Source organism: Vanacampus margaritifer, chromosome 5 (assembly GCF_051991255.1).
Source record: "Vanacampus margaritifer isolate UIUO_Vmar chromosome 5, RoL_Vmar_1.0, whole genome shotgun sequence".
NCBI lineage: Eukaryota > Metazoa > Chordata > Actinopteri > Syngnathiformes > Syngnathidae > Vanacampus > Vanacampus margaritifer.
In genome coordinates, this window is record NC_135436.1 from 21,075,271 (window position 1) to 21,087,777 (window position 12,507).

The window sequence follows — 12,507 nt, forward strand, 5'->3', positions numbered from 1 at the left end:
AAACAGGAGAACAAGGAATAGTTGCAAAATCCAGTGTAACACCTTACCCCATATAGTGTGACAACTTACCCATTGGTGGGGCAACATGTTCACTCCCTCTATTTGATGGCTTATAACTGCACTGACAAAAAGTATGAAAATGACATGAATACAAAAAATATACCTAAGACTTTGGTCTTTCATCTGGTATACATTTTGTTTATATATAATGTATTGATTCCAAGAAATATATAAAAGTATAAAAAAAAACATACAACTAGTCCCGGTCTCCCCTAATTGAGCAATGAAATTTTGCATTTAAGCAACAGTCGTTCATTTGGAAATGAAAGACAGAAACAGTCTCCTTAAGTCAAATGATGCTTCCTCGCTCACAAGCCTTCATCGCTAAGTCTGAGTCTCATGTGGCTGCTAAAGTATAAAAATAAAAAAGGAACATGTGGGTCACCACATCTCCAGACGTCATGCATTTCATTTCAATTTAATAAGGTGTCACTGTGGTAAACGAGCGGCACGCATGTGGAGTTGTGCTTTTCTCTTGTCTGCAGGGTCGGACTTAATCATTGGAGTTATCTTGCAGCGTTACTTTTTACCTCGTCACAAACCATCAGTGCACTTTTAATTAGAAAAGTTACGTAAAAAGATTGAAAGTGGCGCAAATGACGGTGACCATGGAATGAACTTCTTGTTTTATTCATGGCGTTTTTGGGCATATATTGATTAATTAAATATAGGTCTGATGAAGCAATACAGTGGCTCAAATCTGTGATCCGAGCCGAACCGTGACTTTTGTGATCCGTTGCACCACTAACAACAAATAATATAAAATATTATTTTTGTTAAATAAGACAGAAAAAAAGTTTTCTTCTCTTTTTGCTGTCTGTCTGTCAAGCCTTGTTCTGTCCGACTGCATTTCCAATAAATGTCATTATAAATAACAACAGAGGACGTATACCTAACGCTCCACTTGCACAGTAACATTGTTCCAGCATGAAAAGTCATACAATCCCACCAATACAGCACAACAAAGCAGATGAATAGGACAGCTTAAAAAAAAAAAGAAGTAAAAACTAGATGTCACTTCTCCAGTAATTGGACGATTTCACATTTTCCGTGCCTCTTTGCCACGTCGACGGGTGTCGATCCAGAGGAGTCTTGTCGAGTTCTGTCTGCCCCGTTGAGCAGCAGCGCCTTCACAATGGGCACGTTGCCGTGCTGGGCGGCAATGTGCAAAGGCGTGGCTTTTTCGGCGCTCTCAGCATTCACGTCTGCGCGATGCGAAATCAAGTGCAGGATGCTCGGGAAGCTGAGACTGGCGCAGGCCACGTGTAGCGGCGTCCACCGTTCGCTGTCCTCGATCACGTTGGGGTCGGCTTGGGCGGCCAGGAGCTTGGCCACCATTTCGGCCTCGCTCTGATGGCAGGCCAGGTGCAGCGGAGTCCAATTGTTCTCACCGGGAGCGTTGACGCTCGCACCCAGTTGTTTCAGTTCCACAATGGTGGTTACGTGGCGCTTTATGGCGGCCAGGTGCATGGCGGTCCAGCCCTGGTGGGTCCTGGCGTCCGGGGTGGCTCCATTGGCCAGCAGCTGCCTGCATATACCTTTGTGGCCATTGAGAGCCGCCAGGTGAAGCGGAGTGTGTCCTCTTTTGTCCGCGCTATCAACCACAGCCCCGTCATTCACCAACTGCCGTACGATTCTATTATGCCCCGCCTTGGCTGACAAGTGAAGAGGAGTGGACAGGGAGCTGTCAGAAGCGTTGAGATCGGCTCCCTGGGAAAGCAGCAGTTTGGTTATATTGATGTGACCGTAAGCGGCAGCCAGGTGAAGCGGCGTCCTCTGCTGCACGTCCTCCCGCTCGCCGATCGCCTTGACGGACAGCCGCGTCAGCAGCAGGCGGACGACCGCTTCGTGGCCGTTCTGGCAGGCTAAGTGCAGCGGCATCCATCCGGACTTTTCACGAGGATCCGCGTCCGCCCCCTTGTCCAGCAGCAGGCGGACGGACCTGTCGTCACCGCTCTGCGCCGCGAAATGAACGCCCGTCCACTGGTCCTCATCTCCCTGCGTGGGATCGGCGCCGTGCTCCAGTAGCAAAGAAATGATATCGTGAAGCCTGCAGAAATGAGTCTTCGGTGAGCTTAAGCAACATTTAAGCATGCACAATGCAGTCAAAACAAAAGTAAAAGTAAATGTCCCGTGAGAACAATCTTGCCCAGCCTAGTGAAAATAATGAGCATAATGAGCACTTAAACCACAAGACGTAAAGCAAATATAAATGCGTGTGTTGATTCACACGCCAACAGTGCAACAAGTTACCAAGCTGTGCAAGACATTTTGAAATGCTACGCGAAAACATGTACATTCCATCAAGCGGCCGTTAGCATATATACACAGGTCCTTCACTCTAAGTAGGTGCCATGTTGAACAAGGAGTTTGCGATTGTCTCTGTGGTAAAACCCTGACTACAAAATAACACGTGGCTTGTATAATAGCTGCATGTCAAATGTTTGTAACAAACGAATCCTCATCAAAATAGCTATAGAATTCAATGAGTTGTACTAACTTGATTGGAGTCAAACGCACACCAATTGCTAGCTAGCTAGCTAGCTAATTTCTATGGTCCAAGACAGGAACCGAAAAACCAACGTATACATTTCTGGGATCGATAAAAATTGCCAGTTAAGCAGTCTCTTTCAATACGTTGTTCACATTTTGACACCAAGACGAGACCCCGCCTATCTCCCAAAGTCAGGTAGAAAATGTTCCAGCTCACCCATGACCCTAATAACGACAAGTTGTATGGAAAATGGGCGGCTGTCTTATCTACTTCCTGGATGCTCTACCAATCAACAATCACTTTCTCAGACATCAATTATCTTATAAAAGATCAATCAAATAGTCGACTTGTTAACACGTCGGGTTTACCACTGCTCAATGACGACAGCTTAACCCCTAGGCGTTATTGTGACCATTTTTGGGCTTTTTTTTGGTTCTGACCAAGCCATTTCAAAATAAAATACTGCCCACGGGTTAAGTCGATTAATAACCAATCACATCTTTTGACATTACCACCACGAATGCCTTACGGAAGTCAGCAGGTGGTCGGTGACGATAATATGAAGGTAAGCGGTGGTCTATCAATAACCTCTTTATTGTAAAATAAACAAATAAAAATCAACATTTGATGTTGCCAAAAACACAAACAATCTAACTACCACTTTTAACCTTCAGAGAAAGAAGAGGAGGGAGAGTGAGCTAGTTCGGGCTTGGGGGCGAACGAGGACCCAGCGATTCGAAGAAATAAAAAATATCAATGACCTCATCAATTAAAAAATTTAATCGTCCAACCCCTGACCTTCACGACTACTGCAAACATCCAACCAGTCTGTTAAAACATTTTTGTTGTTTTAGATTTTTGTCAAATTGCAATTAATTAGTTGTGGATCCATTCAGGGTGTTGTTTGTTCCTACCAAATCCTTCCAAATAAACCCACAAATTGCCTCCACCACCTCAATTCAATTGTCTGGTGTGAATGTGAGTGCCAAGGCTTGCCTGTCTCTTCAGTATGTGTCAATCTTGTCCTACCTGAGTGCCCACCGCATGCTGTCTGTTAACAGACACTTCCAGGAAATCTTTCTCATCAACTTCAATTGTTTAGCAACGAAGAAACTCCCCTAACCGCAAGTCCTACTGCATACCGTGTAGTTGATCAACCGCCACCACACCTGTCAAGCCATTAGACACATCATGCCATGAGATTGGAACAACAGGTTTAAATGATTATTCAAGATGGAACTGTGAGATTGCAGTTTGCAATGCAGAACAAGTCGTCGTTAAAACGTTGAAGCGGAGGTTTGTGGACTGCCCATCCCACCCCTGACCTTTCCCAAACGGTGTACAAATGCATCTCAGTACGGACCTTTTGAGGACAGCCACAATCAACGGCGTGTATCCTTTGACCATGACACAGTCGATTTCCGCGCCCAGGTTCAGGACGTGCTCCACGCTCTTTGCGTCCCCGCTGGCCACCGTGTAGTGCAGGAGACTCTTTTCTCCGTTAAACTGCTTGCTCACGTGCTCCAGTTTCACAGATGATCGGAAACTGCCAAAGTCCTTCTTGAGGAGGAGAGAGAGCACGTTGTCCTTGCTGCATTGTTCTTCTGTCAAACGAGAGCAAAGGACGTGGTGGTTTAGAGGAATGTGATGCCCTTCAAGTCAGGTTGTTCTGGTATGTAGCCCGCAATGTAAACAATTGGAAAAGAGCCAAACTTCCCAAATGTAGTGACAGTGGAATGTATCAATGTACTGGGTCGAGGCTTTATAAAGATTGCTTGCGAGTCATTGCGCGTGATACGTGGGATAAAAGCTTCTTATTCTCTTCCACACTCTGCAATGCCATAATATTAACAACATGACACACTTTTTAAATAGCAACCCTGCTGGCGGAGGATCCATCACGCTCTATTCTGTGTTTACCTGCAGGAAGGTCAGGTAACTGAGGTGGAGAAATCTAAGGAGGAAATGACAAAGAAAAGAAAACATCAAATGACATTTTGCTTGTGGCTACTCATTAAGGCTAACACCACGCAAAAACACAACTCTATCCTGGTAGCGGGTAGACCGTGATGTTTTTACTTCAGTCAAAACTTGGGCTTGTTATGGCCCTGCAATTCCACCTCAAACCTTTATTATGCCATTACTGTCCTACAGTTGGTCACTTGAGCAACACCGAGGTGCATTTTGTCTCACTTCAACATTACTGTAAAACTACAGTGGCCCTTAAGGGCAAAAAAAAAAAAAAAGATTTTAGTTTTAATACTGTGAATTTTGTGTCAAAGCAAGAATTAAGATTCCAACAAATATCTGAGCCAAGACGATTGAATGAGTACCTTAAGCCATTATAAATTTTGGAGTTGGTGGTGTGCCATAAGCTTTTTTGCTAATGTAAAAAAAAAAAAAAAAGAAGTGATTTGTTCAAGAAAGAAATTCTAAACACTCTACTAAACTGTGTTTCTATTTATTAAACTGAATTAACTTCATAGACGGGGGAAAATGGGCATCGAGGTTCCACACTGTGTCCATTTTCACGGCTGTCGTGACAATCGACTGGTCCCGGGATCTTCAAGATTTCACTTAGGGCTTCTGTTTTCCTCACAGTTTCTGCAACAACACAACAGCAGTCAAGGACTGAGTATGAATTTGCCTAATTAAACCAGATTATTTGTTTGCAAATGATTCGAAAACCCCCGTGGAATTTTATTATCACTGTAGCAATATTATGGAATATACCTTCACACATGACTTGCAGGTTAATGCTCTCATAGAGACTGTATCTATGTTATTAGCTAATGTTCATGAATAAACATGACTTCATAAGGTGTAAGACCGTGTTTGAGCAACGCTGGGCCAGATGTATCATCTGATCTCATTTGAAAGCACCAACGTCACTCATGCATAACATGCATTGACAAAAACAACTTTGCTTAGAAAAAGCAATTAAACACATGGCAAATCACTGTTGATGGAGCCAAGTGCATGTTATCAGCGCTTCTCACAATCTTTTGTCACAGCTTAGAAACTGACTACTGGTAGTGAAAGAGGAATAAAATTATTTGTCCTCTTTGCGTGTTACAAAACTTGAAGACAGATTTAATGTAAGAAAAAACACCTTTGCAAAAATGATTTAATCTAACAGAGATCTCTGGACATCGTGACAGTCTCCAATTCATCACTTAACAAGTGGAATTCAGAGCGCCTCATGTGCCTCTTCCGCGTGTAAAATGGCTTCTTATAGTTAAAACCGACCGCCTCTCTTTCATTTGTAGACAAAACATACTCTCTGGGTACTTTTCCATGAGCGATGGCGAAAACAGAGTCAGGGGTGCGTGTTCGAAACAGATTCTGTTCTCAAGGACCAAATGTGTTTTCCCACAGAGAAGAAACTTCTAGACCAAATAATATGTCCCAGCTTAAGGTCAAATTATACTGAGTTCAACACTACTTGCTATCCACGTCCACAAAACATTTCGACAAGGTTAATATAAAGAATTAAAATGTTAACAATGTATAACAATGGTTAATATATGAAATGAAGTATTAAAAATGTTAATAATATCTAACAGTAGTACAAATACATTTTACGGGTGGCTTGCACAAACCTGTAAAATCCATTTTGAATGCTATGCACGGAGACTGAAAATGTGACTTTTATGAATTTGATAGATATTTGATAGAAATGGTATCTTTTCTTAAAAACACGGTAAAGTGGGGAAAAACGTCTTAAACATTTGACATTTCACAAAGAAGTGTTCTAAACAAGAATGGCAATTTTGAATGGAAAAAAAAATGTTCAATAATATGAAAGCAGGCTTCAAAATGATATCAATTTGAGACTTTCCCCTCAGCTCTCACACTGTTTGCTGAATAAGCTGGGAACACACTTTTCCCGACTGCCACTCAAACAGTACATTTTCACAGTATGAGCTCAAATGTCAGCAAACCCAGTATGCGTAGTGTGAGCCACAGTTTGAATATGTGCTACTGTGTTTAATAACGGTTAACTTTGTGCTGACGAATTGGATTACCCAACACCACCACCAGCATCCCTCGTCAACTTGAGATGCCTGTTAGCTCACAAGCTAGCCACCAGTTGTAGTGTAATAATTGTTTCACTTTCACTGAAGTGTCTCTGTTGAGTAGACCCATGAGGTCGGTCTGCTAGCCTACTAGTAGCTGCTAGCTCCCACTAGCGAACTACCTGGCTTGCAGACTGCTGGCAGGATTGTCTAAATCGCCACCTTATTCCGTGCTCCACACAACAGACAATGCTGCTCAAATGACACAAAACACACAGGCTAACACTTAGGGGAAGTTGCCTTTTTTAGCATAGCTTCCTAGCTAACCGCATGCTGTAGTGGTAGAAAAAGGGCTAAGTTATTCATAGGCTACACACAGATGAAATGTAGAAATATAGTAGGAAAGGGCTGACATATGCTAGAGATCCAAATACGTATCTGGGCCCCATTTTAGCAATGCCCAAAAAAAAAAAAAAAAACTGAGAAGCTGAATAAGAGTTTAAGGCTAAACCTCAACAATACCCTACTAAATTGTTGTCAGTCTTCGCACATGTTTTCAGCACTTAATCTTCAAGCATATTTAATATATTCAGAAACTTTAAAATAGAATTTACAGAGTGTTAAATAATCGCCTCTGTGTCTACATTGATAACAACAAGAGTTGTCCTTAAAACACCCTTGACTTTTATCAGCAATAACGGATAATGTGCCTTTTCATAGGTGGCCATTTGGGAATTCAGCTGCTTCTCTGTTGCAGCCACAAATAATTACCACATCTGAAAATAGAAGACACTTGGCCTGAAGTCCTTACAAAGCACAATACATTCTATGAAGAGAAGTATTTAGACATTAAATCAAAGGGAGCTTAATACTTTTTTAAATTGCAAATCAAAATAAAAAGAAACTAGCTAATTATTTAATTTTCTTTTAGAGTTTTCTTGTAGTCCAGCTTTTGTCATGTTTTATATATGTAAATGAGCATAGATGTATGAATGGGGCAAAGTGACACGTTCTTATTTTGTGGAGCACAAGATAGAATGATGTTTACATTATGTATGTGAATGAACAGACTGTTATAAAAATGTGTGTTTGTAAACATACTGGTGTATACCAATTATGTGTATGTGAATTGACTGGCCATTTCTGAACGGGCATAGTGATGAAAACAAAGTGTATGGACAGACTTGTGATGTTATGTGAATGGACAGACAGATGGATATGTGATGTGACAGACAAAAATGATGCCTATCTATATGCCTATATGATGCCTTAAACAGCTCCCGGCTGCTTTACTGATTTTGACTGGTTTTTGCAAGGCCCACATAATATTTTGTTCTATTGCTATATAAACATTCCTGTAGAAAACACTGGCAAAAAGAGCTTGTTGCAACATGGCCCTGGCTGATCTCTTATACTCTGCTGCCACCTGCTGGCCGTTTTTTTGTAATAACTACCATTACTTTAAGCAACCTCTTCATGTCAGAAGGTGCAACCAAGCTTTTTTTTATGCTCTTGCATTAAAAAAACAAAAACAAAACAAAAATACAGAAAACATATAAATACGTTTTTGGGATTGAATGACAAAGTAATAAAAAAAAAGTATTTACACGTTTTGGGATTTAAACGAGTAAATGTGCTGTACCTGAGAAGGGTGGCCTCTTTTTTTGTTCCTGATCCCAACACTGTTTCATGATGCTGATCATCTGCTCACACTCACGTGGCCTCTGCTCAGGAATGATCTCCACGCAGGGTCTACAGCCACGTGACACATTTAAGAGCACGGTGGTCATGCTGCACCCTGCATCCACAAAATAGATGTCAGCCAAGACAGTGCAAAAGTAATTGGTTATGCGTGTCCACATTAACTTAAAGCTCTGGAGGATACATTTGTGTGACACTTGAAGGCAGCACCATTTCAAAATGGGATTATTATATGTTGCCTTTTTGGCAGAGAATCCAATTTACGAGAGATGCTGCCTCCTTTTAGAAAAATAAGCAATGCATATGCAATGAAATGCAATGACCGTTTGTAAAAGGTTAGGCAGTGATCGAATGTATGGTGGGGGTTTTTTTCAATTTCTATGAAGACCATAACCAAACCCGTCCGTCCGTCCGTCTTCTTCCGCTTATCCGGGGTTGGGTCGCGGGGGCAGCAGCTTTAGCAGGGAAGCCCAGACTTCCCTCTCCCCAGCCACTTCAGCCAGCTCCTCCGAAAGGACCCCAAGGCGTTCCCAGGACAGCCGAGAGACATAGTCTCATAAGCATGTCCTGGGTCGTCCCCGGGGGCCTCCCGCCGGTAGGACATGCCCCAGGGAGGCGTCCAGGAGGCATCCGAACCAGATGCCCGAGCCACCTCAACTGGTTCCTCTCAACGTGGAGGAGTAGCAGCTCGACGCTGAGTCCCTCCCGGATGACCGAGCTTCTCACCCTATCTCTAAGGGAGAGCCCGGCTACCCTGCGGAGGAAACTCATTTCGGCCGCTTGTATCCGGGATCTTGTTCTTTCGGTCACGACCCACAGCAACCCAAAAAAATAAAAATTAGTTCCTACCTGTGTAAGGTTTCCTTTGTGTCAGAATCTCCCATAAAACTATTCCAAAGCTGTAGATGGAAGGAGTGAGAGAAAATTGAGTTTTAAATTACTGCTTTCATCTGATTTGTGTTTAGTGTAACTCCAACTCCCACATGAGGTCAATTAGGATACATCAGACTGAAATGTGAAATTACTGGCAGTCTGTCAAAGAGTACTTGGTGTAAGCTGTTCATGTGGAGTATGCCCGTGTGATTTACATGTCACCTATAAACATCGAAGGAAAGTCCAGGAGGATCACAGGATTGAGTGAAGATCTCAGGAGGAATGTAGCCGATGTTCCCTCTTGCTGTCAAATGCTCCATGAACAGCTTCTTGTTTGTCCCTTCCTCCCAGTGGATTAAACCAAAGTCTGAAATCTAAACAGAAGTCAAAATGTTGGGAAAAGTGCGGCTTGCATTCAATACATTTTGTGCGGTGTGAATGTGAATGATGTAGAGAAAATGTGCCAAATCTTCACTGCCTACGTCAGGCAGTTTATTCATCTGATGAGCATCCAGATTCACGTTTCAGTACTTTTTAATCATGAAATTGTATCAATTTATTCCCAACAGTCTTATTTTGTAGCAATTCTATTGGATGTACTGCTTCCAGTGCACATATGAATGGCAGATTTTTGTTTTTGTTTTTGTGTGTGTGTGTCTAATCCAATTACAGCCTCTAAGTAATTACATTAACAGACACCATGTCAATTCAATCTGCTCAGGGCCTTCAGACTCAATAGTGCTGGCCAATACAATTTAAACTATGTTAACAATCTTTAAACAATCAGATTTTTCTTTCATCCTCGCAAGGCCTCCAAGCTGGCACAAAGTAACATCAGCATTTTCTCATCCTTTACTATTAAATCCCATCTGTGGCACGCACTGAAGGTTGCTTATTATTATTATTTAAAATACAATAAACCCTCCTCCATTATGGATTCTTCAGTCCTGCTGTTTCGAGGATTTTTTTATTTTTATTTTTGGTTACAGTTATCCATTTTGGTTCAATTTTCCTGTATATTGCAATTCCAAGTTCTACCACTAGATGGCCCGTGCTTATTTAGTTTGAGATGTCAATTTTAAAGACAAATAAACACTGTATTTCATCAATCACAACCTAATTTTTGATGATAATTAATGATTAATAAACGCTTTCAGCTGTAAATTGATTTTATAATGTACATCTTTGAGCACGAATATATTGTGAGATGAAAAGTTAAGTTAGTCGTTTGGTAAAAACAGGATTTATTTACTGTGAACGCGGAGGGTTAAGTATAATCATATATTTAAGTTAATATTTCTGTGTATTTCTGTATCGAACCATCTTTAATTGAAGACATGTACACCCCCCCACCTCACTGACCTTGACATGGAGATGGTCATCCAGTAGAATGTTGGATGTCTTCAGGTTCAGATGGAGTAACGGGGGTTGCAGGCTATGGAGGAAATTCATGCCCATGGAGGCCTCGTGAATGATTTGGAACTTCTTGGGCCACATTAGATTGTGACTATTTAAGAGACTGTTCAGGGATCCATTACTCATGTACTCCATTACAATGGCAGGCACATCATTGCACAGTCCATAGACCGACACTAGGTACTTGAATTTCACTTTAGCTATGTTGGACGCATCCTCCACCAGTTTCCTGTAACAAAACAATGGTCTTCATTGAGGACAATGTGGTACAATACAAATGTATAAAATATAAAAATGTGGGGGGGGAAAAAACAGCCTCATACTGTAGTAACCCACCTGTAAAGTTTGCCCGTACCCACATTTGCGTCAAAAACTTTCAGGGCACAAATTTCCCGCCACAGCTTAATCTTGACTTGGTAGACTTGGCCAAATTTGCCTTCTGATACTTTAGTCCAGTCCGTCTCAAAGTCGGTCTTCTTAAAACTCCTGAGATGTCCAGGGAACACCTCCACCTCCGGACAATCCATGAGTGCCGTCCTCGACTTCACACAAATCCTGTGAAGGCGCTCGCGCTGGAATCCCAACCATCAACAAGGTTTTTCCCTCATAATCCCCTTCGATCGGTGACGCCCGGGGATGTGCGCCAAATGCAAAACATGGATCCGCAATCAAGTGAAAGGCACATTGAATCCGCTGTTATGTGGGAGGAGCCGAGTCTTGAGAACCGGTTTGTGCGAAATGTTGCTAAGCCGGTTTTTGACTAACAATACTGCAAATGTAGGTTTCTGCCAAGGGACGTACGTAGCAACATATATTTGCACATTTGATTGACATTTGATGGTGGTATACTGTGACACCAACCCACTTTGGCACAGCTGTACTCTCTTCCTGGGTGATGTGTTGGCTTTTAATTCTGTATTCCAATTCATAACTAAAAGTCACACTGATTTCAGTACATGTATATATGTGTGTGAATTTATAGGCCCAAGTATGGCACTACATACTATCAAATGTTTTCCCACTTATCTCTGATCAACTGAACAATTTAAGCCCCAAAGGCTAATTGAGTGAAAATTAGCGCTGGCTAACAATGCTATTTCCTTGACAACTTAATATACAACAGAACATGAAGAATGATTTGTGATGTTCAGACTGCATGTTGTCACATTCCTGGTCTATGCGAAGCCGAAACATAACCTGAGGCACATTTACAATGGCTTCCCACTCCGGAATATCCCCAATGTACATGTACACAACATTTAGTTGTACTAAGTCTTTAGAGGGAGAAATAGGCCAAGGCAACCAACAAAACAGATGTAAAACACCTACAAGGAAAGATATAAATAAAAAAAACAAACCCTTAACCTGAGTCCTAATGAAAAACAGGAGAAAACGAGGCTTCTCCTTCGCACAACGGTGCCCTTAACACATGGTAAGTCTCTTACAGACTATATTAAAACGGGATCACAGGTACAAAAACAACGGCCGTTTCTCATTTTGCATTCTTGTCTGTTCTCACATTACTAACATCGTCAGTCACGACCCAAGTACTGTTCCAATTGAAAGTATGATTAAACCAAGAACGGGGGCGGGGTTTAGTTCGCTTGTAGCTAACTGGCAAAACACAATTAAGACTTGTCCTCAGAACAGAAGAATCCCTTGACATATTCCATATGTCCTGTTCATTAATGGCAAAAGTCAAATAATAATACTTAAAGCTAACAAACAAAAAAAAAAAACGTACAAAATACCCGGATGCTGTTCTTCACTGCTAGCTTAAACCAAGAATGCATCGCTTGATGCTTGTGCTAACTTGGCTAGCAAAATATCTCAAGATGGATTCTGTGATGCTCTCACGGGAACACGTCAAGAGAGTACACAACCGTTTTCAATTTACAAAGAGGTTTGCGTTCTTAAGAACATTCCCATCATCAATTGCTCCAA

The 12,507-nt window shown here is 41.8% G+C and overlaps 1 protein-coding gene across 1 annotated transcript; it reads right to left on the reverse strand.

The window, feature by feature from the left end:
• Window positions 1–674: 674 nt before the first annotated feature.
• On the reverse strand, window positions 675–11,336 carry ankk1 (ankyrin repeat and kinase domain containing 1). The gene is made up of 9 exons (XM_077566862.1): window positions 10,900–11,336; window positions 10,510–10,792; window positions 9,370–9,521; window positions 9,124–9,173; window positions 8,216–8,371; window positions 5,034–5,158; window positions 4,475–4,508; window positions 3,918–4,158; window positions 675–2,110 (listed from the first exon to the last, which is right to left on the reverse strand). The coding sequence occupies exons 1-9, from the start codon at window positions 11,088–11,090 to the stop codon at window positions 1,075–1,077; spliced, it is 2,268 nt and encodes a 755-aa protein (XP_077422988.1). The 5' UTR covers window positions 11,091–11,336; the 3' UTR covers window positions 675–1,074.
• Window positions 11,337–12,507: the final 1,171 nt, after the last annotated feature.